Raw genomic sequence first — 20,867 nt, forward strand, 5'->3', positions numbered from 1 at the left:
TCTTAACTTCATCTACTTCGTGATCCCCAATTCTGATGTTAAGTTTCTCGCTGTTCTCATTTCTGCTACTTCTCATTACATTCGCGTCTGTTCAGTTTTCTCTATCCAAATTCTGTACTCATTAGAGTAGTCATTCAATTCACCCGATCCTATAATTCTTCTTCCATTTCACTGAGAATAACAATGTCATCAGCAAATCTTATCATCGATATCCTCTCACTGTGAATTTTATTAGCACCCTTGAATCTTACTTTTGTTCCCGTCATTAGTTATCCGACGTACAGACTCAACATTAGAGGCGAAATACTGCATCCATGTCTTACGCACTTTTTATCCGAGCGCTTTTTCTTGATCTTCGTGTCTTACTGTTCCCCCTTGGTTTTTGTACACATTGTGTATTACCAATCATTCCCTATATCTTACACCTATCTTTCTCCGAATTTCGAACATCTTGCACTGCTTTACATAATCGAACGTTTTTTTTCAGCTCAGCGAATCAAGGAAAGTGTCTTGATTTTTCTTCAGTCCTGCTTCTATTATCAAGCGCTACGCCAGAATTGCCTCTCTGATGGCTTTACTTGCCCTAAAGCCAAACTAATGGTCAGTTTTCTTTTCTATTCTTTGTATATTATTCTGGTCAGAAACTTGGATGTATGAGCTGTTAAGATGGTTGTCCGATAATTCTCGCATTTGTCGGGCCTTTCTGTCTTCGGATTTATGTGGATGATGTTTCTCCGAAAGCCTATTGGTATATTGTCAGTTTCATCCAATGCAAGAACTCGGCACCCTTGTAGATCTCTTTCACTTGAGAGCACACCTCCGCCGATACTACGCTGTCTGACTGCGAACACGCAGAAAGGGGGAGAAACTGCGAAAGAGTTGCATGTGGCTTGTTTCATATATCATTTTTCTCAACACAGAAACAAATTTTCAGTGTTGTTTAATGATTTATGCCGCGCTGAAGACACACTAAAATGTTTATAATACAGAAATTATCAGCATACGTACAGACGCAGAGAGTTTCGCAGGTTTTTGATAATCAGGTTGGCACGTAATTATGACTCCTTTAGTTTCACAATCGAAAAATGCCTTTCACGCACATACAGTACGAACGTTAATAACCGACAAAAGGCAGGGACGGATTTCTGACTGGAAATGCAAGGAGAAAGATCATGTGAACAGGTGTCCGGAAATGTATCGTTGCAGCGGTAGATGGCGCTGACGAATGTAAGCTCCTCTGACCAAGTGCCGTGTGTTTCTTGTGTGTTGCAGGCTGTGGGATTGACACAGCGTCCTGTAAACAGCAGAATGGTCACGTATTCATGTCGGGAACAAGGCGAGATGTCTACGCCCAAGCATATGGAAACGGTCGAGAGGTCGCACGGTATAGCAATTCCAGTACCCTAACAGACACCAACCACAACACACTACATTTCAAGCCCTTTTTGGGAAATTTGTGTAATCATAGGCCCTTTCAGATCGACGAACGTGTAGGGAGGCGGCAGATTGTGTGTACACCACATGTGGAGGATCAGTTCCCACCGGATATTGAGACGAACCCTAGTACAAGCTCCAGGCAAGTGGCCCGCCAAATTGTATAGGTCAAAGTACGATCATGTGTATTCTGCATGGCAATCGCTATTATCAATACCACCTGCAACGCGAGCAAGAATTACTAGCAACGCATTTCCTTCTACAGGAAGGATTTTGTCGATGGTTTTTGCACCAGACCATCACAATTATGGGGTTTTTGTCGTCAGCCCCCTTTACCGACGAAGCAACCTTTAGCAGAACTGGCATCATCAATCTGCAAAATCGTCACGTGTGAGATAAGGACAATCCTCGTTTTATCAGCATCGGTTCGGCACCAGTGTGTGGGCAGAGGTTCTTGGTGATCACATACTTATTATTCCACAATGTCTCGACGAAGGGACATACCTCGACTTCCTGCAGAATGTCTGGGTTACTTGATAATGTGCCTTTGGCAGTACGGCAGGTTATCGGTTTCTGCGTGACGGAGCACCACCCTACTGCCGCATTACAGTTCACCGACACCTCAGCATCTTCCCCAGATGCCCTGCAGCGTGGCCTGCTAGATGACCAGAAAAAACTCCTTGTATTTTTACCTCTAGGGGGCCTCTGAAAAACATTGTGTATGCTAAACCAGTTCCTGGTGTGCAGACCCTTCAACATCGTGTTCGCGACACCTCTGGCGCTAGACGGAGAGAGACCGAAACGAGACATAGAGTGCGGTAGTCCATGATACGACGTGTGATCGTGTGCATTACATCCCATGGAAACCACTTTGAACATCTATTGTGACGTGGATGCGATGCAGCTCTGTACTGTTTTCTGGTACGATTTGCAGTCATTGCACGCTCACTGTCTACTTTTACACGTGTTCACAGGACCTTTTTTCCTTCATTTCCAGTCAGGAGTCCATCCCTGAAGGTTGTCAGTTTTGTTAATGTTCATCCTACATGTTGATCAAAACTCTGATATCACGTTTGTAACCTCACTATGGAGTCGTGGAAACTCTTCCTGGCGGCCGCTGTGGGAGAGCGGTTCTAGGCGCTTCAGCCCGGAACCGGGCTGCTGCTATGGCCGCAGGTGCGAATCCTGCCTCAGGCATGGATGTGTGTGATGTCCTTAGGTTGGTTAGGTTTAAGTAGTTCTAAGTCTAGGGGACTGATGACCTCAGATGTTAATTCCCATAGTGCTTAGAGCCATTTGAACCATCTAAACCAGCACACTGAAGTGGACAGAGAAGAGGATCTTGCTGGGTCAGATAATCAGAGCTTTCTGCCAAAGGAGAAACAGAAGACCAACGTTATGATTCAAAACGAGCTTCACGGCGCTAAGTAGCTCCAAACGAAAAGAATAGCAATAATAATAATAATTTGTTTACCGCTTAGTAAATTGGTTTGGCATAACTTGAAAAATATTGCAATAACGAAAAACAAACAAAAAAAAAACATTTTTAAAAGAATTTGTCAGAAGGTTTGAGACATTCGAGTGTCATGAAATTGATTTAAGACCTATGATAAAGGGGAACTTTCACAACTATGACATCATAATTATACAATATAAAATCGAAGTGTGCACACACCATACATTCATTGTTGTACTTACTACTATGTTGTGAACATATCTTCATAGACTATGGCTATGTGAACTTTTAAATTGGAGAATCCTGGGAATTGGGAGAATATCTATAGGCTACAGTTGTGTGAACATGGAAATGAGGTAATGCTGTAAAGGCGGGGGGGAGTCTGTAGACTTGGTTATGTCAACATTTAAATGGATGGAATGCCATAAATGGGGAGAATGTATATAGATTAAGGCTATGTAAACATGTAAATGGGGGGAAGGAATGCTGTAAACTGGGAGAATGTCTATAGACTACAGCTGTGTAAACATGTAAATGGGGTAATGCTGTAAATGGGAAGATCGTCTGTAGATTATGGGCATGTAAACATGTAAATAGGGAGTGTATTCTAACTGGGGCAATGTTTGTAGACTACAGCTAACTGAATATATAAATAGGCAAATACTGTAAATGGGGAGAATATCTATAGACTATCACTATGTAGACATGTAAATGCAGGGAATGCTGTAAATAGGGGGAATGTCTGTAAGCCATGGTTATGTGAATATATAAGCATGGAGGGGTGGAGTGCTATAAATGGGAGGAGTAGTGGGACAATGTACATTCTGGGGCATTTTGTTAGTGTGTGTTGCATACATTCAGGGGCAATTTGATTGATTTGTGAGATCCTCCTCTCCCCTTAACAAATTGTTCGAAGGGTTGATTTCTAACCCCCTGCAGATAATCTGTCCTTCTTAGAAACCTCTCCCCCCTCCCCCTCCCCCTTCTCTTCTCTGGAAACCTCCAACACTCCCCATTCCCCCCTTGTCAATACAAGTACACTTTCAGGTCTTCGTTATTCGAATAGCCCCCTTCCACTCTATCAGTCTGATTGGCTAATTAAATCGATAAATTAATTAACCCTCTCCAACTCTGGGAAATGCCCCTGCCCTCCCGCACCTCGAATTCGGCAGGTCTCTGCTGGAGAGGAGGGCTTCACAACAGGAAATTTAACTGTATAGCAAAGGATATACTGTCTGATTATAAAATGCAATTTTTAAATGGATCACTTTTGTATTCAAATCACACAATAAATACCATCGATATAACTCACCATACATAATTTCACTGTTGAAAATATTTCTCACTGACCGCAGGGCATTGTGCACCCACTCCCCATCCACTTTGCATATTCCTGTACCAGCAGGCTGCACTTCTGCTGCTCAGGACCTGCGACTACTGTTGGTTGCAAAAGGCAGCTGACTTGTGTGGTGAACAAACTGTAAGTTGCACTAATCACCTGAATAAAAGCTTCAGATGGCAGCAACCCTTTGATGTTTGATAACTGAGAAATTGCTGTCAAAACACAGGCTTTCTCTCTCTCTCTCTCTCTCTCTCTCTCTCTCTCTCTCTCTCTCTCCCTCTCTCTCTCTCTCTCTCTCTCTCTCTCTCTCGCCCTCCCCCCCCCTACCCTCTGCCTCAATTGGCAACATCCTGTTGCATGCCACTGCTACGACCATATTTGCCATCAACTGTGGCAGGACTGAGCTGTAAACAAAGCAGCATTTACCTGGGAAACCTCCAATCCTTCCCCTGTGGAATACTAGTGCACACAAAAACCCCTTCCAAGACAAATGCTTGACTGGGAATCGATTTAGAAATACTGCTACAGTCAATAAATTGATGGACTAATTAATGTGCAGTCGTGACGCAGGCGATGTAAGGTGGGTGCAGTAGTTCATTGGTTCCATTGCAGTCAGCCTGTGGAAGAAGAAGAACCATGAAGCGTCGCCAGCAGCAGCTGAGATCTTCATCTCCCTCTCCATTGCAGAAGAAGCATAAAATTAAGTACTCATTACAGATCATTAGTACTGTTACTGCATGTAGCGGTTCCTCCTCCTCTTCTATGTCAAGTTCCATTTCTTTGTTCAACTCTGTATCATTGTCTGTGGATGCTTATTGTTTCTTCTCCTTCTTCTTCTTCTTCTTTGTTCAATGACCTCTGTTGTGCCTGGACCAGATGCAGCTACCATCAGCTTGTTGAGACCTGCAGCAAACTGTGTCATATCAAGACCAGCAGCAGTGGTAGCAGCACCATAGGATTCTGTACCATGCCTGACCATCATGCTGGAGCAGGACAACGAGCTTCCATTATCCATCCTGCTCAGTGATTTGTGTAATGATGACACCCAGCAAGTCCCCAGCTTTCAGAAGAACAGTGCTGGAGGCCCTACACCATGCAGTGTGGGTCAGTAGTGTTCCCCACCATGTGCACCATTCCTCAACATTCCCGTGTTACTGCAAGTTTCACTTCAACTTATAATTTGACAGCTAGTGGTTCAAAGCGCTTAAATATTGCTATAGAACCATGAACTGACAGTGACTGGTGTGTTGTGTTAGAGACTGAAAATGCATTGAGAAGTATTAAAGTGCAGTTTGCAGAGTTTCAATGGATGAAATCCATTGTGCAGAACACTACATCAAGCAGCAGATGACTTCCAAGTATTCTCCATTTCTGGATATTTACTGTGCCTATAACATCACTGTATGATTGTGTGAGACTTATAGTGGTATCTGGAAGTCGATCCATTTTTTTGCAATACTCCACATTTACAAATGTGTTCGACTTACGGACGGTGCTATCCTTCTGCTGGAAATACTGAACCATGGGCTGCCGTGCATTTAAACTATGTATAATGTCATCTTGAACTATCTCCATACATAAAGTGTACATGCAAAAGATTTTGAACAATGTACCAGTATGGGGTCAAAAGCAGAAGCTAAAGGAGCAGCCATCAGTTTGAGAGAAATATATGCTGAATTAACTCCATCAAAGAAGTAGTTATTTTGGAAATACTGTAAAAAATAAATCGATTGTTTCGTTGTTGCAATGCAGCCTATGTATCATTGCTGAAATGTAAATACAATGTGTATAATGGGAAATCTTTGTTGTTTTTCTTATTCAACTAGTCATTATATAATGTAAGGTGTAGCCATTGTAGCTCAGTTGGTCAGACGATTGTGCCATAGTGGCTACATATATTATTATTATCACAAGTGCTCATTTTTCTATAAAAGCACAGTGCACACCTAAACCTGACATAGTCAGTAGTATGGTTGGGTGGTGAAGCATCAGCAGTTTGTTGTAAATGACTGTTTCTGTGGTGGTGCAGAAGAAGAATAGAAGAAGAAGAAGAAGAATGGGGTACTCCTACTTGATAACATAAGAGTGACAGTTGTAGATCCATCGAGCTGTTCCAGGACAAGTGTCGTTACTAACAAACCCAGATGAAGTTTGCTTTGAGCATGTATGTGTTTTTCAAAAACGCTGTTTCAGTCGAAGCACCAGCTAGTGCAAAAGATACTGCAGGGTGCTGATGGTGTAACATACATGACATTCAGTCAAAGCAGTTACATTCCCCCACCAGAAATATGAAGCCAGACACAGTGTTCACATTTGATGATGTTGCTGAGGAAAACCGAGATAAAATTCTACATCATCTCTGTTTTGGTCTTGACGTATTTTATTTGAGTCAGGCATTTTACAGAACCCCAAAACAGTTGGTGAGTGATAATGCAAATCTCATTATATCTTTCAGGCACATATAGGAACCGACATGTCATTCAATGATTTTATTAATATATGTGCAGATTGCTGCAATCACACACAGTATGTTTTTCTTGGTATTGATAAATCAAGAAAACTGAACGACTATAGGTATAGATGGAACTTCCAGGAGTTTCCGTGTATATAGCTATGAAAAAATTATGAGTATGTCAATATGCATCATACCATGAACAAGCTCGCGTGTATGTCAGCCCGAGAGGGTAGGTGTGCATTGACACAGAATGTGTTTGCACGTATGTAGATGGAAAATTTCAGTCTCTAATCTAATGTTAAGGAGATAGAGATGTATACCCAGACCCTTCTGAGACAGATCAAAGAATTAGATGTGAGGGCTAAGAAACTAGAGATGTACATCCAAGTCATTCTGTAAAGATTGATGGAATTGAAAAATAAGTACGTGACTTAACTAAAAAGGTTGAGTGAAATATATATAAGGTGCAGCCTGCAAAGCAGTCAGCTTAGTATATAGCAAGATGTCAACTAAGCATAAGGTCATCGGTGCATGAAAGGCTGTTTGAGAGAAGTTACACTTGCTGTGGTTAGGACATTTGGACAAAGAGTAGACACTGCGAGAAATGTTTTAACCAGTTACTAAATATCTCGATGAATTCTTCAGCGGATTACACAACAATGACGATAATGCTATTGCCGGTTTCATTAACCATCGCAGTGATGCTAGGAACATGCAGAGTCAATGATCAAAAACCATGCATATTGAATTCAAATGGCTCTGAGCACTATGGGACTTAACTTCTAAGGTCATCAGTCCCCTAGAACTTAGAACTACTTAAACCTAACTAACCTAAGGACATCACACACATCCATGCCCGAGGCAGGATTCGAAACTGCGACCATAGCAGTCTCGCGGTTCCAGACTGTAGCGCCTAGAACCGCTTGGCCACACCGGCCGGCTGCATATTGGGCACACAATCTACAACTTTAAATGAGAAAACAGTACAGATTGGGACAGGGAATTTCAAAGAACACCAGGTCTACTGAACATTTTCCTAAAACCCTCAAAAACCGCAAAATTTTCACCGAAAGATATGGAGGTGTATGATGAAATACACTATGTGATCAAAAGTATCCGGACACCCCCAAAACACATACGTTTTCCATATTAGGTGCATTGTGCTGCCACCTACTGCCAGGTATTCCATATCAGCGACCTCAGTAGTCATTAGACATCGTGAAAGCTCAGAATAGGGCGCTCTGTGGAACTCACAGACTTTGAAGATGGTCAGGTGTCATATGTCTCTATGCGAGATTTCCACACTCCTAAACATCCCTTGGTCCACTGTTTACGATGTGATAGTGAAGTGGAAACGTGAAGGGACATGTACAGCACAAAAGCATACAGGCCGAACTGACAGTTGAAGAGGATCGTAATGTGTAATAGGCAGACATCTATCCAGACCATTACACAGGAATTCCAAACTGCATCAGAATCCACTGCAAGTACTAAGTTGGTTAGGTGGGCGATAAGAAAACTTCAATTTCATGGTTGAGCAGCTGCTCATAAGCAACACATCACGACAACAAATGCCAAACGACGCCTCGTTTGGTGTAAGGGGCGTAAACATTGGACGACTGAACAGTGGAAAAACGTAGTATGGATTGACGAATTACGGTACACAATGTGGCGATCCGATAGCAAAGTGTGGCTATGGCGAATGCCCAATGAACGTCATCTGCCACAATGTGCAGTGCCAACAGTAAAACTCGGAGGCAGTGGTGGTATAGTGTGGTCGTGTTTTAATGGAGGGGGCTTGCACCCCTTGTTATTTTGCGTGGCACTATCACAGCACAGTCCTACATTGATGTTTTAAGCACCTTCTTGATTCCCACTGTAGAACAGCAATTCAGGGATGGTGACTACGTCTTTCAACATGATCGAGCACCTGTTCATAACGCACGGTCTGTGGCACAGTGGTTACACGACAATAAGATCCCTGTAATGGACTGGCCTGCACAGAGTGCTGATCTGAATCCTACAGAACACTTTTGGTATGTTTTGGAACGATGATTTCGTGCCAGGCCTCGCTGACCTACATCGATACCTCTCCTCAGTGCAGCACTCTGTGAAGAATGGGCTGCCATTCCCCAAGAAACCTTCCAGGACCTGATTGAACGTATCCTGAGAGAGTGGAAGCTGTGATCAAGGCTAAGGGTGGGCCAACACCATACTGAATTCCAGCATCACTGATGGAGGGCGCCACGAACTTGTAGGTCGTTTTCAGCCAGGTGTCCGGATACTTTTGATCACAAAGTGTACTGCAATTGGCCAGTGTACCCAGAAAGGAGAAAAGGCAGTGCGAAATACCAAGACGTTATAAAATCATTATTAATGGATGGTTGGTATAAGAGTTGTGATGGTATTGATGTACAGCATAAAAAATTCAGCAATCAGCCCCCTCACTATATATACTATGATAACCCCAATATATGGACTACGATTTCTCATGGCATCAGCTGCTGCAGTGAATAAGGTTTCCCAGTAATTTTAGAGATTAGAGAGAGAAGTATAAGAGAATGAGTATAGAGACAGTAGTTCGAGAATTGCACTAACCAGCATGCAAAACATACCCTTGTAGGCATGTTATGATTAAAGGTTTGAATGACTTATGGTAGGGTGATCTCGTGGATAAGAAAGAATATTCACATGAGAAAAATGGATTCAAAAACGCTTTAATGGCTATTGATAATATTCCAAATTTGCCAGGGTGTTATCCATTAAAAGAAAAATGGAGGGAGTGAGTGTTTGTTGCAGACAGCCTGGACAACCTCCAAACCGATCACAGGGAGAGTTTTACAATACGTATTTCAAGACCATGATGCAGTGGTATACAATACAACTCAACATTCAACCATCTGAAGGCGAATATCATGGAAGGTCTGAACAGAACAATAAAAGGTCAAATTTAGATGTGTTTTAACCTTTGCAGCTCATACAAATGGACAGATATCCTCCCGGAAACAATAGCACAGTATAATCTAACCAAACGTAGCATAATGAGACCAATCGATGTTTGTGTTAATGGACTCATGGATATGGTGTACTATGGTATTATAATGCCGGACCCATGTAACCAGAAATTTAATACGGGTGATTTGGTACTTATCTCAAAGCACAAAACAGCATTTGAGACATCATTCCTCACAAACTGGTCAGTTGAGATAATCACAGTTTACAAAGTGCAGAGAACAAAGAGATCCCAGAATTTAAATCTTAAAGGATGGTAATGGCACTGAAATTTCAGGGTGCTTTTACACCACCGAAATGCAGAAGAGCTAAGAACCAAATGTGTTTCTCATAGACCGTGTCATAAGATGTCGAGGGAATACAGCCTGAAGTCAATGGCTAGGTTTTCCCGCGATACAAAACAGCTAGATTGACGCTGATGATTTGCTATGTAATGGGATGCACAGAACACAACCAACACAATAGCATAACATGCGTAATAGAAGACGCATTTTAGGAGGCGGTGGTATTCTCGACAAATTACCTGTCAAATTGCATATTCAGGGGTATGATTACTGTAGACCTGATACATAGCTTCAAAAACGTTTGGGTGGTGGTGAAAAGGGGATTAACCTGCTTGACAAGGCGTGTTTGGAACATGATATTGCATAGGCAAATCATAAAGATCTCCTAGGACGTCACACTGCAGATAGAATTTTAGCAGATAAAACCAAGGCAATGTGTGCAAGAAAGAATATTGGTATAGGACAGGGCATTTAGTTGGGCTTATTGGTGATGAATTTCAAGAAAGTTATGAGTGCTGCTCGTCATGCACTGAAGAAGAAGAAGAAGACAACGATTAAGAAGAAGAAAGGATATTTAAAACACTGTATGCTGACAGTGATGTACGCAGGTAAAGGCGCCCTGAAGCATAAAGGACCCATTAAAGCACCCATGGTTCTGCTGATACCCAAGACATCAGGTGGAATTGCCCCCCTCCTCATTCCTGCCCTCGCAGGTCTCTCAGCAACGGGTTCACTGGCTGGTGGTGCTGCGGCTATTAGCAGAACAGTAAAGAACGCACAGAACTCCCAGGAACAGCTAGAGGAAGCAAGAAGATATAATTGCATGATGGAAGCAGCAGTCATCAGAAAGGAGAGTACTTAAAACAGTACAAGAATGGACTAGGTCTCTTCATAGATAATAAAAAGCCCGTTACCTGTCCTGCCAGATAGACCGCTAACAAATATAGATCTTCTCAGGTCTCTCAGGAAAAAAATCAGCATTCCAAGATTCCGTGATCTGTTCATGCTGAATAGATTACTGAAGACTGTGGAAATCCAGAGAATGGGGAATTGTGAATTTAGACGATGCTGGGGAACCAGAAACCCACTGGGTGTCGTGTGTTAAGAAAAATACAAATAAGGTCTATTGGTTCAACTAATTTGGAGACTTGCAGCCGTCAGAAGAGCTACAATGATACTTCATCGACAGAAGAAGTAGTTTTAACAGTGAAATAATGTGTGGTGAGTTATGTTGATGGTATTTCTTGTGGAATCAGAATTTTTTTTTTAAAGCGATTGAAAATGTTCAAATGTGTGTGAAATCTTATGGGACTCAACTGTTAAGGTCATCAGTCCCTAAGCTTACACACTATTTAACGTAAATTGTCCTAAGGACAAACACACACGCTCATGCCCAAGGGAGGACTCGAACCTCCATCAGGACCAGCTGTACAGTCCATGACTGCAGCACCTTAGACCGCTCAGCCAACCCCACATGGCGAAAGCGATTGATTTTAATCACTTCTTTTCGATGTATTTTAAAAGACCTGCATCTTTGCAAACAGCAGAGAATGATGGGCAAGACAGAGATCGAGTCCCTGAAAACTGAATTTTATAAATAAATAGTATATCGTTTGCTACACAATTGAATTTCCTGTCATGAGACACCTCCTCTCCAGCACACACCCGCCAATTTCCAGGTGGGGAGGGGGAGGGCTAGGGGTTTTCCCAGGGGGAGGGGTTAATTTATCGATTTAATTAATCAGTCAATCAAATTCATAGAACAAGAAGGTACTAATCGAATAATTCAGCCCTCACAGTGTACTTGGATTGGTGGATGGGCAGGGTGAATATTGGAGGTTTGTAGAGAGGTGGGGGAGGAGGATGGGGAGGGGGAAGGGAGGGTTTTTTTTCAGAAGGATGGACTATCCCCAAGGGGCCATAAATCAACCCTCAGGACGTCATAAGCTATTTAGCAGAACAGTAGGTTAAGGGAGGGGAGGAGGTCTTAAATCGATCAAGTTTGCTCCTGAATGTGCGTAACATGCACAAAAAAAATACACTAGAACATACATTGTCCCACTACTGGCGACGATGCTCTTTCTTTCAGTAGTTTTCGCTACAGCTACGGAAAGGCAGCCTTTGACTTTACTTCTTAATTGGCGATCTCCCCATTTTGTCTTGCTAGAAGCCTGTGAATTGCCAGTTCTCCCTGTGGACTCTTGAAATGTGTCAGTTTCTTGTTGATAGCAGGTGCAATCAGAGGGTGACAGGGTGCCTCGCGTTTTCCTGGCAGGAATATTCTCTCAGGGAGATGAGGTCTCGATGCAGCCTTGTGGTTAGATAAAAAATATCCTGTGTTAATCGACTGATGACCTCAAAAGTTAAGTCCCATAGTGCTCAGAGCCATTTGAACCTGTGTTAATCATAGCTGGCAATTTTCTGGAATCACTTGCAATATTTGAACTGTTCCTCGGTACTATTTCCTGAAAATTACAAACCTGGAAATATAAATACTTTCAATATAATGTATACTTCTGGCAGGAGGGGTTGTCATGACCCCCTTGACGAAGCTCTTGAATCCACACCTGTTCTGAGAGGCCATCACAAAACGCGATGTCACACTCGAACAGGAGCCATGAAACCCTGCTTGAATAGAAATGTTTACTGTAGTAATAAGCATGTGTAGGACTAGGATCAGAAGCAGCTTACCTGTACACTGATGACGTCACTGTTGAGGTGGAATTCCTGCTGGCTGAAGGCGTTACCCGCGATGTCGCGGGGGAATATGGTGATGGCGACGCCGGCGGCGGAGGCTCCGGGCCCCAGGTCCAGCAGCACCCCGGCCGAGGAGGGTAGCGCCAGCACCCCCTCCACCGTCCAGCCCTGTGCGGCACGCACGCGCAAAATTACTTTAGGACTGACAGCGAGGACGGAAGTAGGAGGGGGAAAGTCCAGCGGACCCGGGCCACCTTTCTGCCTATACCACACAATCTGCAGCTGCACCAAATCCCCAAAGTTGCCGACCCTTTACCCCACAGACAACACTTCCCGCTCTCAGTGGGCTTAAGTTGCAGCCACCTTGCTGTCCTTTGTGATCGTTGTACCCTGTGACTTTCTGTGCGTTCGTTTTTACCGTTGTTTCCATTATTCGTTGGTACTGTTATTCGTTGTTTCTGTTAGTTGTTGTATGGTAATGAACGATTTGAGAGGGAAGTTCGTCGAAAGTTGTAAGTGGAAAAGTTCTCTTGGCAAGGGGCTCGCAATACAAGAGCAGTCAAGAGTAATGGTTTGCGCGTTACATTCCTACTCTGAAAATGAAAAACTTAATGGCGGTCCGAGGCTCTCCGTTACCAAAGTGGTCGACAGAATTGCTGCTTCTCTGAATATAAACAGAAACTTCGTTGCGAAGATTGGGAAGGAAATGTTCGACAAAGAACAAGAAAGCTCAAGAGCCACCGAAACTTAACGCCTATGGGTAGAAATGTGTGTATAAGCGGATTACCAATAGCTATTCGTCTGCACAGGATCCGATTCGTCCTAATGTTTACGATTATTATCGTAGGAAGAAACATCCAACGATCAGGAAGTTACTGATCATACTTTTTCAAGGCAGGCGCACTTCCTTGTCCACAGTTTTATGCACTGAAGGGCCAAAGAAAATGGTACACCTGTCCAATATCGTGAAGTGCCCCCGCAAGCACGCAGGAGTGCCGCAAGGTGACGTGACATGAAGTTGACTAATATCTGAAATAGTGGTGGAGGGAACTGATACCATGAATCCTGCAGGGCTGTCCATAAATCCGTAAGAGTACGAGGGGGTGGAAATCTCTTTTGAAGAGCACGTTGCAAGGCATCCCAGATATGATCAACAATGCTCATGTCTGGGGATTTTGGTGACCAGCGGAACTGCTCAGAAGATTGTTCTTGGAGCCGCTCTGTAGCAACTCTGGACGTGTTGAATGTCGTACTGTGCTGCTGGAATTGGCAAAGTCCGTCGGAATGCACAATGGACATGTATAGATGCAGGTGATCAGACAGGATGCTTACGTATGTGTCATTTGTCAGAATCGTATCTAGACGCACCAGGAGCCTAATATCATTTTAACTGCACACGCCCCACACCATTGTAAAGCCTCCACCAACTTGAACGGTCCCCTGCTGACATGCAGGGTCCATGGATTCATGAGGTTGTCTCCATACCCGTACACGTCCATCCGCTCTATACAATTTGAAACGAGACTCGTCCGACCAGGCAACTTGTTTCCAGTCGTCAACAGTGGAATGTCAGTGTTGACGGGCCTAGGAGAGGCGTGAGGTTTGTGTCGTGCAGTCATCAAAGGTACACGAGTGGATCTTCGGCTCTGAAAGCCCATATCGATGATGTTTCGTTGAATGGTTCGCACGCTGACGCTTGTTGGTAGCCCAGCATTGAAATTAGCAGCAATTTGTGGAAGGGCTGCACTTCTGCCGCGTTGAACGATTGTGTTCACTCCTCGTTGGTCCCGTTCTTACAGGATCTTTTTCCGGCCGCAGCGATGTCGGAAATTTGATGTTTTACCGCATTCCTGATACTCACGGTACTCGCGTGAAACGGTCGTACGGGAAAATCCGCACTTCATCGCTACCTCGGAGATTCTGAGTCCCATCGCTAGTGCCCTGACTATAACAGCGGGTCAGACTCAGTTAGATCTGGATAACCTGTCATTTTATCAGCAGTAACCGATCTAACAACTGCGCCAGACACTTTTTGTCTTATACAGGCGTTGCCGCCGGCAGCACTGTATTTTGCCTGTTTACATATCTCTGTATTTGATTACTCATGCCTATACCAGTTTCAGTTTGTCTATGGACAGTACTGTGATATATGCTGCTGATGGAGATATTGGATATAGCTGCTTGGAAACGAAGATTTTTAAGGAACATTGCATAAATATTGACGAAGTGGTGTGACTTGACAAAACGCGGGTCAGTTCTCGCCCCGTTGTCAAGCAAGGCTGGAGAGACTACACGGTTAAAGGAACAACGGCGATGCCTTCTGGCAAGTGGGGCAGACTTATTCTCCATGCACGCACTTCCCTAGGTTTTCTCACAAACAGTCTCCTGCTTTTCGAAGCAAACGAAACAGTTGGTTACACGAAGAAATGATAGACGTTACATTTGACAGTGGTTCGAAGATTCACTAATAACAAATCTTGGAATCAATTGTTCTAGATATTGGTCCTCGCCATCCAACTTTGTTGACGAGACACCTAACATGGCAAACCGAAAGCAGCAAACGACTGATTGGCTTCAGCGTCATTATGTCGATGTAAGGGGTAACCTTAAGAATGTGTAACGTATGAAAAAATATCTATTCGTAAGCCACAGTGCCCCCTATAAGAAATCGACAAACTGGCAAAAAGCTTGAGCGTACAATAGTTAGGCTACCACTTTACCACAGCCATTTCAACCCAGTAGCGTTAATAGGGGTCAAATTACAGGTTACGTTGCCAGGAATAACAATAAATTTACTCTATCTGCGGTTGAAACACTCATAAGCTGTCAGGAACGTCACCCCTAAAGACTGGAAGTAAGCCGTCGAACAGCCGGAGTGCATCATGGAAAGAGCATGACGGAATGAAGCTCTTTATGAGAATTCAGTGGAGGAGACAATAATTTCTTTAAATGACAACAGTGACAGAGGACACAGCGACGAGAGTGACATCAGTGGAGTTTTTCCATGATTCCCATAGAAATGGAGCCAGACGAATCCCCAGTTACATGCTTGGCGTACCCAATTTGGATCTGTGAGTAGCTCCATAACAAAATCATATCGTTGTAAGTTTTCAAATTTTAATTAGCGGGCCTAAATAGTAACTAATTACAAAGGAAGTTCATCTCAGGAATTCAGTATGTATCACACAAAATAAATGCTATTGGTTAGGATATACCAGATCTAACACGGAGACGCTGTTATTTGTATCGCTTTTATCCTTTCTAAATAACTGAAGTTGACCTATTTAAGATACGTTTTCCCACCGTGAAAAACACGCTTAATCTCATTTTTAGTAGTACTAGAATTAAGTAGGAGGGTCAGAAAAATTAATAACCGTTTCACTTCCAACCTGTAAGGGCGCTTTATTAATAGTCGACGCGCGAGCGGACCATTGTGCGTTATATTCAACTCAAATTGCCTCGCATTAGAGTTCTCCGCTACAGTTCTGGTTTCGAACATATGAAAATGATGTATTCTTCAGATTAGTTGCTATCTGCAATAACAGAATGTTTTCCGCATGTCCAAAAATTCGGTGACGTCGTGAGAAAATGCAATTTCGCGAACTGTCATTATATCGCCTTAATAATTAGTTACAGCAGATAAAACTGAAATCAAAACTAAGTGTAACTTTTCCAGGATACATTAATGCAATGTCCATATTTAAAAGAGAATAGGTTGCCTGTTTGCGCTAGTTAAATGAAATGTAAAATTACGTGTGTATTGCGTGCGGGACGTGTCATCTCTGTTCCGCCGGTCCACGTACTCACGCCGAAGTGGCAATACTTAAGTAATTTTGGACAGGCTGTAGAGCCCTGATGTGTGCGAGAGAGCGCGCGTTTGAACTTCGCATGGCTTGACGGAAGTTGGCGAATACGAACGATTCTGCCTCATCTAATGACACAGCCGTGTGAGCGGCGTCTATGTCCATGCGAATCTCAAGGGGTTTCACTCGCTTGCTGACGGCCTGCGAAGTCGCAAAGTGAGAATAAGTGACAATCTTGCTTTACTGAACGCTAAACACTGTGCTACGTTATGGCCAGCGATCTCTGTGCTACCTGGATGCAGAACTCTGGCCTTTGAGTAAGGAACTGAGAACAGTCTGCATCGGTCGCCATGTTGTAGTTAGGCAAAACATCTACACTGATCAGAATAACATGAGATTCTAATACTTAGCCGGCCGGCGTGGCCGAGAGGTTCTAGGCGCTTCAGTTTTGAACCGCGCGACCGCTACGTTCGCAGTTTCGAATCCTGCCTCGGGCATGGATGTGTGTGATGTCCTTCGGTTAGTTAGGTCTAAGTAGCTCTAAGTTCTAGGGGACTGATGACCTCAGATGTTAAGTCCAATAGTGCTCAGAGCCATTTGAACCATTCTAATACTTCCTTAGGAGATTCCTATGTAAACAGAATAACTGCATCCTTTGGGTAACAAACAAATATTAATATATCTCTTGTGGTTTTCTTGTAAATATTATCAGAAACTTCATTCGTCCAGAAATATTTCGTGTACTTGGTATCTCTACTATGTACGTCCTGCAGAAAACTGACAAGCTTTTGCAACATTATTTCTCAAAATCAATTGTCTGTTAGCTGATACACACCACTGTATTATCAAAATAAAACACACTAGTACCCATAGAAGCTCATAATTTTCCTGAAAACTCGATATGTAATGAACTCGATATTTAACAGCCCGTTGAAGGAAATCTAACATACATTTTGTCAGCAATGCATCACTTCAGATATGGAGTATGTGAAAAGGTACTTCTTCTTAGACATGTAGATTACTATCGAGCCTTTCAATATCAGTTTATACGTAATAAGTTCATACTTACTACACGGTCCAGTCTCGATAATGTGACCACGTTAACGTGCAGTAGCAGGTGGCAGCGCTAGCAGTGGAGGGTACATAAATGGTGTCGGTGGATGCGGGAAACAGTGCAGTAGTTGCCGAAACACGGAAACGGAGCGGTTTATGTGACATCTTAAAGGGCATGATCATTGGCTTTCGGACCAATGGTGGAGGAACTTCCAAATGAGTAAGCCTGTAAAATGTTCGTATGCCACCACTGTTGTGGACTGGCAAGATAGCCAATCCACTATGACAGGTAGCCGAAAGGCACGCGTTTAAGCTCACGCAGGATGGCGTGAGGTCTGGAAAATGACAAGGAATTGAGACTAGCAAAAAAGGTACGTAGCTTCTGGAATACTTAACTTTAATCCATAATTGGTGAACATCGGTCTGAAGGTACATGCATCACAAGATAAATAGTAATTGATAATGGCGCCTTGCTAGGTCGTAGCAAATGACGTAGCTGAAGGCTATGCTAACTATCGTCTCGGCAAATGAGAGCGTATTTTGTCAGTGAACCATCGCTAGCAAAGTCGGTTGTACAACTGGGGCGAGTGCTAGGAAGTCTCTCTAGACCTGCCGTGTGGCGGCGCTCGGTCTGCAATCACTGATAGTGGCGACACGCGGGTCCGGCGTATACTAACGGACCGCGGCCGATTTAAAGGCTACCACCTAGCAAGTGTGGTGTCTGGCGGTGACACCACAACCACCGCTAAAGTATACCGTGTGTGGTAAAATAGCACTATCCAAAACTGGCGCCAGGACTAATGTGATGCATCATAGGCGGTAGGTGGAAGAAGTGAACGACGGCTGCGGGGATGTGTACCGGTGAATATACATGCAACTGTTGAGCAACTGACCGCCCAGATGAACAAAGGGGCTACCAACAGTGTGTCCTCAATGACCGTTCAGCGGAAGTTAGTGCGTATGGGTCTTCGCGGCAGGCGCCTGGTATGTGCACTGATGCTGACTGCTGTTCACCAGCGACGAAGGCTGAAATTTGCACATTAGCGCAATTAGACGTTTTCTGAGTGGCGACAGCTGGCATTTTCACATAAATCACGTCTTTGCTCTATCGAACAGATGGCTTTTGCCGTGTACAATCCCGTAACAATCATTGGAAGGGGCCAGGCCGGAGCAGGTAGTGTTATGGTCTGGGGAATGTTTTTGTGGCATCCTATGAGTGAGCTCGTCATTCTGGAAGGCACAATGGATCAAGTATCCATCTATCCTGGGGGAACGTGTCCACACCTACATTTGTTTTTCCTCATCATTATAGTATGCAACAGCAATACAACGCGATTTATCGCAGAGATCGCAGTTTAAGTGCGTCATTGTAGGAGAAACAGGATTTCATCGTATACCCTGGCCACCAAACCCCCTCGGATTTAAACCCAGATGAGAATCCAAGGCCACCTAGATTGTTCTGCTTGCGACATGGATCTTCAACCATGAAATCTAGCGCAGCTGACGACGGCTCTGGAGTCCTCATGGCTCCACATCCCTGTTTGTACCTTCCACAACCTCACTGATTCTCTTCCTGCACATCTCCCAGCGGCCCGAGGAGCAAAAGACGGTTATTCGAGCTTTTGGCAGGTGGCCATTTTGTTTCGCATTTTAGTTCATGGTCGCCATGCTTTAGTTGGACAAGTCAAGGCGTTAGAGGATCTTTGGCCAATGTGGACAGCTGGATTTCGACATCCAGTTTAAATGGAGATTTCTGGTTGTGTCGCAGCTACCCGACATGTTTCCATAGACATCTGTGAGGTCCATTCGCACGTGGCGAGTGCTTACCCACTTACTGCTAATAAAATCGAGCCACGCGAAAAGCGAGTTGTGGGTATGTGTGTCATTCTCTTTTTTGCAGTTAACCATACAACAGCATTCCCCACAGTCCCACCAACCCATCAACGATGGAAGCAGATCGCAGAAAATAAGAACCAGAGAACAAAAATGAAGAGACATAAAAAGAGAAAGAAGACAAAGAGGAAGGAAAGAAGAGGAAAGACAAAAATAAGAAGAGATGAAGGAAGACGAAGAACGGAAGACGGAAGATTGAGAAGAAGGAAGGTGAAGATAATACAGGAAACAAAGAAGACAAAGTGAAGGAAGAAGATGAAGGGAAGAAAGTCGATAAAAAGGAGAAGGAAATGTGGTGTCACCGCCAGACACCACACTTGCTAGGTGGTAGCTTAAATCGGCCGCGGTCCACTAGTACATGTCGGACCCGCGTGTCGCCACTGTATGATCGCAGACCGAGCGCCACCACAAGGCAGGTCTCGAGATACGGACTTGCACTCGCCCCAGCTGTACGACGACATTGCTAGCGACTACACTGACGAAGCCTTTCTCTCATTTGCCGAGAGACAGTTAGAATAGCCTTCAGCTAAGTCCATGGGTACGACCTAGCAAGGCGCCATTAACCGTATCTGAAGATAGTCTTATTTGTATTATCAAGAGCGATGTACCACAAGGATAAATAGAAGTTAAGTATTCGAGGAGCTGCATACTTTTCTTATTAGCATTCAATACTTATCCTGTTCCAGAATTCACGCCCGTCTGCGTTAGATAGCGTGCATTTCGGCCTCCTATATCTACAAGGTGTTGGCACATTTACCAACACATCAGGAACAGTAGAGAGAAGTACAGACTGAAGCAAGTAACACTAAAGACAAGAGATCAGTACAAGCAGAAAGTTTAATAATCACCTGGATACATCAGAAGGGACAAGACATCATTGACATGCAGTACTCTGGGTTGTTTGTTGTTTGTAGCTGAACTTATGAATGATGAAAAATGTAATGTCAGCAACGAGCACTAGAATCCATGCGTTCATTGATCTGGAAGCGGAATCAAGCAGCAGAAGGTACTCACAGCCAAGATAAAGTAACAATGGATGTACCAAAACAACGAGTTAAAAAGCCACCAGGCAAACGAATGCAACCGACAAACGAAAAAATCAAATAAATAGGCGCCTGTATGGACGAATTCTTAAGAGAACATGTTTCGGAGAAAGAGTTTTACAATTTTGTTGTCTTAGTTTTTTCTGTGTGCTATTTAATGAATGAGTGTAGTGAAGTTCAATTAAGAAAGTGGAAGGAATCCAGTGAGGTAAAGCCCACAGCACAGTTACAGCTGACAACTCGACGCAGCACACTGATGACCGTTGAGGGCACCAGACGTCATTGTTGGAATCAGGAAGGATGGTTTGTCTATTGGGAGAGAGGGATGGAAAGGGAGAGAGAGAGAGCTAAGTGTAGCAAGGGAATGTGATTGAGTAGAGGGGGCACGGTTTCCA

The 20,867-nt window shown here is 43.7% G+C and overlaps 1 protein-coding gene across 1 annotated transcript in view; it reads right to left on the bottom strand.

Moving 5' to 3' along the window:
* LOC126456875 (uncharacterized) overlaps nucleotides 1–20,867 on the bottom strand; it is a 249,809-nt gene that overhangs the window by 124,418 nt on the left and 104,524 nt on the right. The window contains exon 8 of the mRNA XM_050092695.1: nucleotides 12,675–12,848. Within this exon, the coding sequence (XP_049948652.1) occupies nucleotides 12,675–12,848 (174 nt within the window). The remainder of the gene's footprint in view (nucleotides 1–12,674; nucleotides 12,849–20,867) is intronic.

This window comes from Schistocerca serialis, chromosome 2 (assembly GCF_023864345.2).
Source record: "Schistocerca serialis cubense isolate TAMUIC-IGC-003099 chromosome 2, iqSchSeri2.2, whole genome shotgun sequence".
NCBI classification, from domain to species: Eukaryota; Metazoa; Arthropoda; class Insecta; order Orthoptera; family Acrididae; genus Schistocerca; species Schistocerca serialis.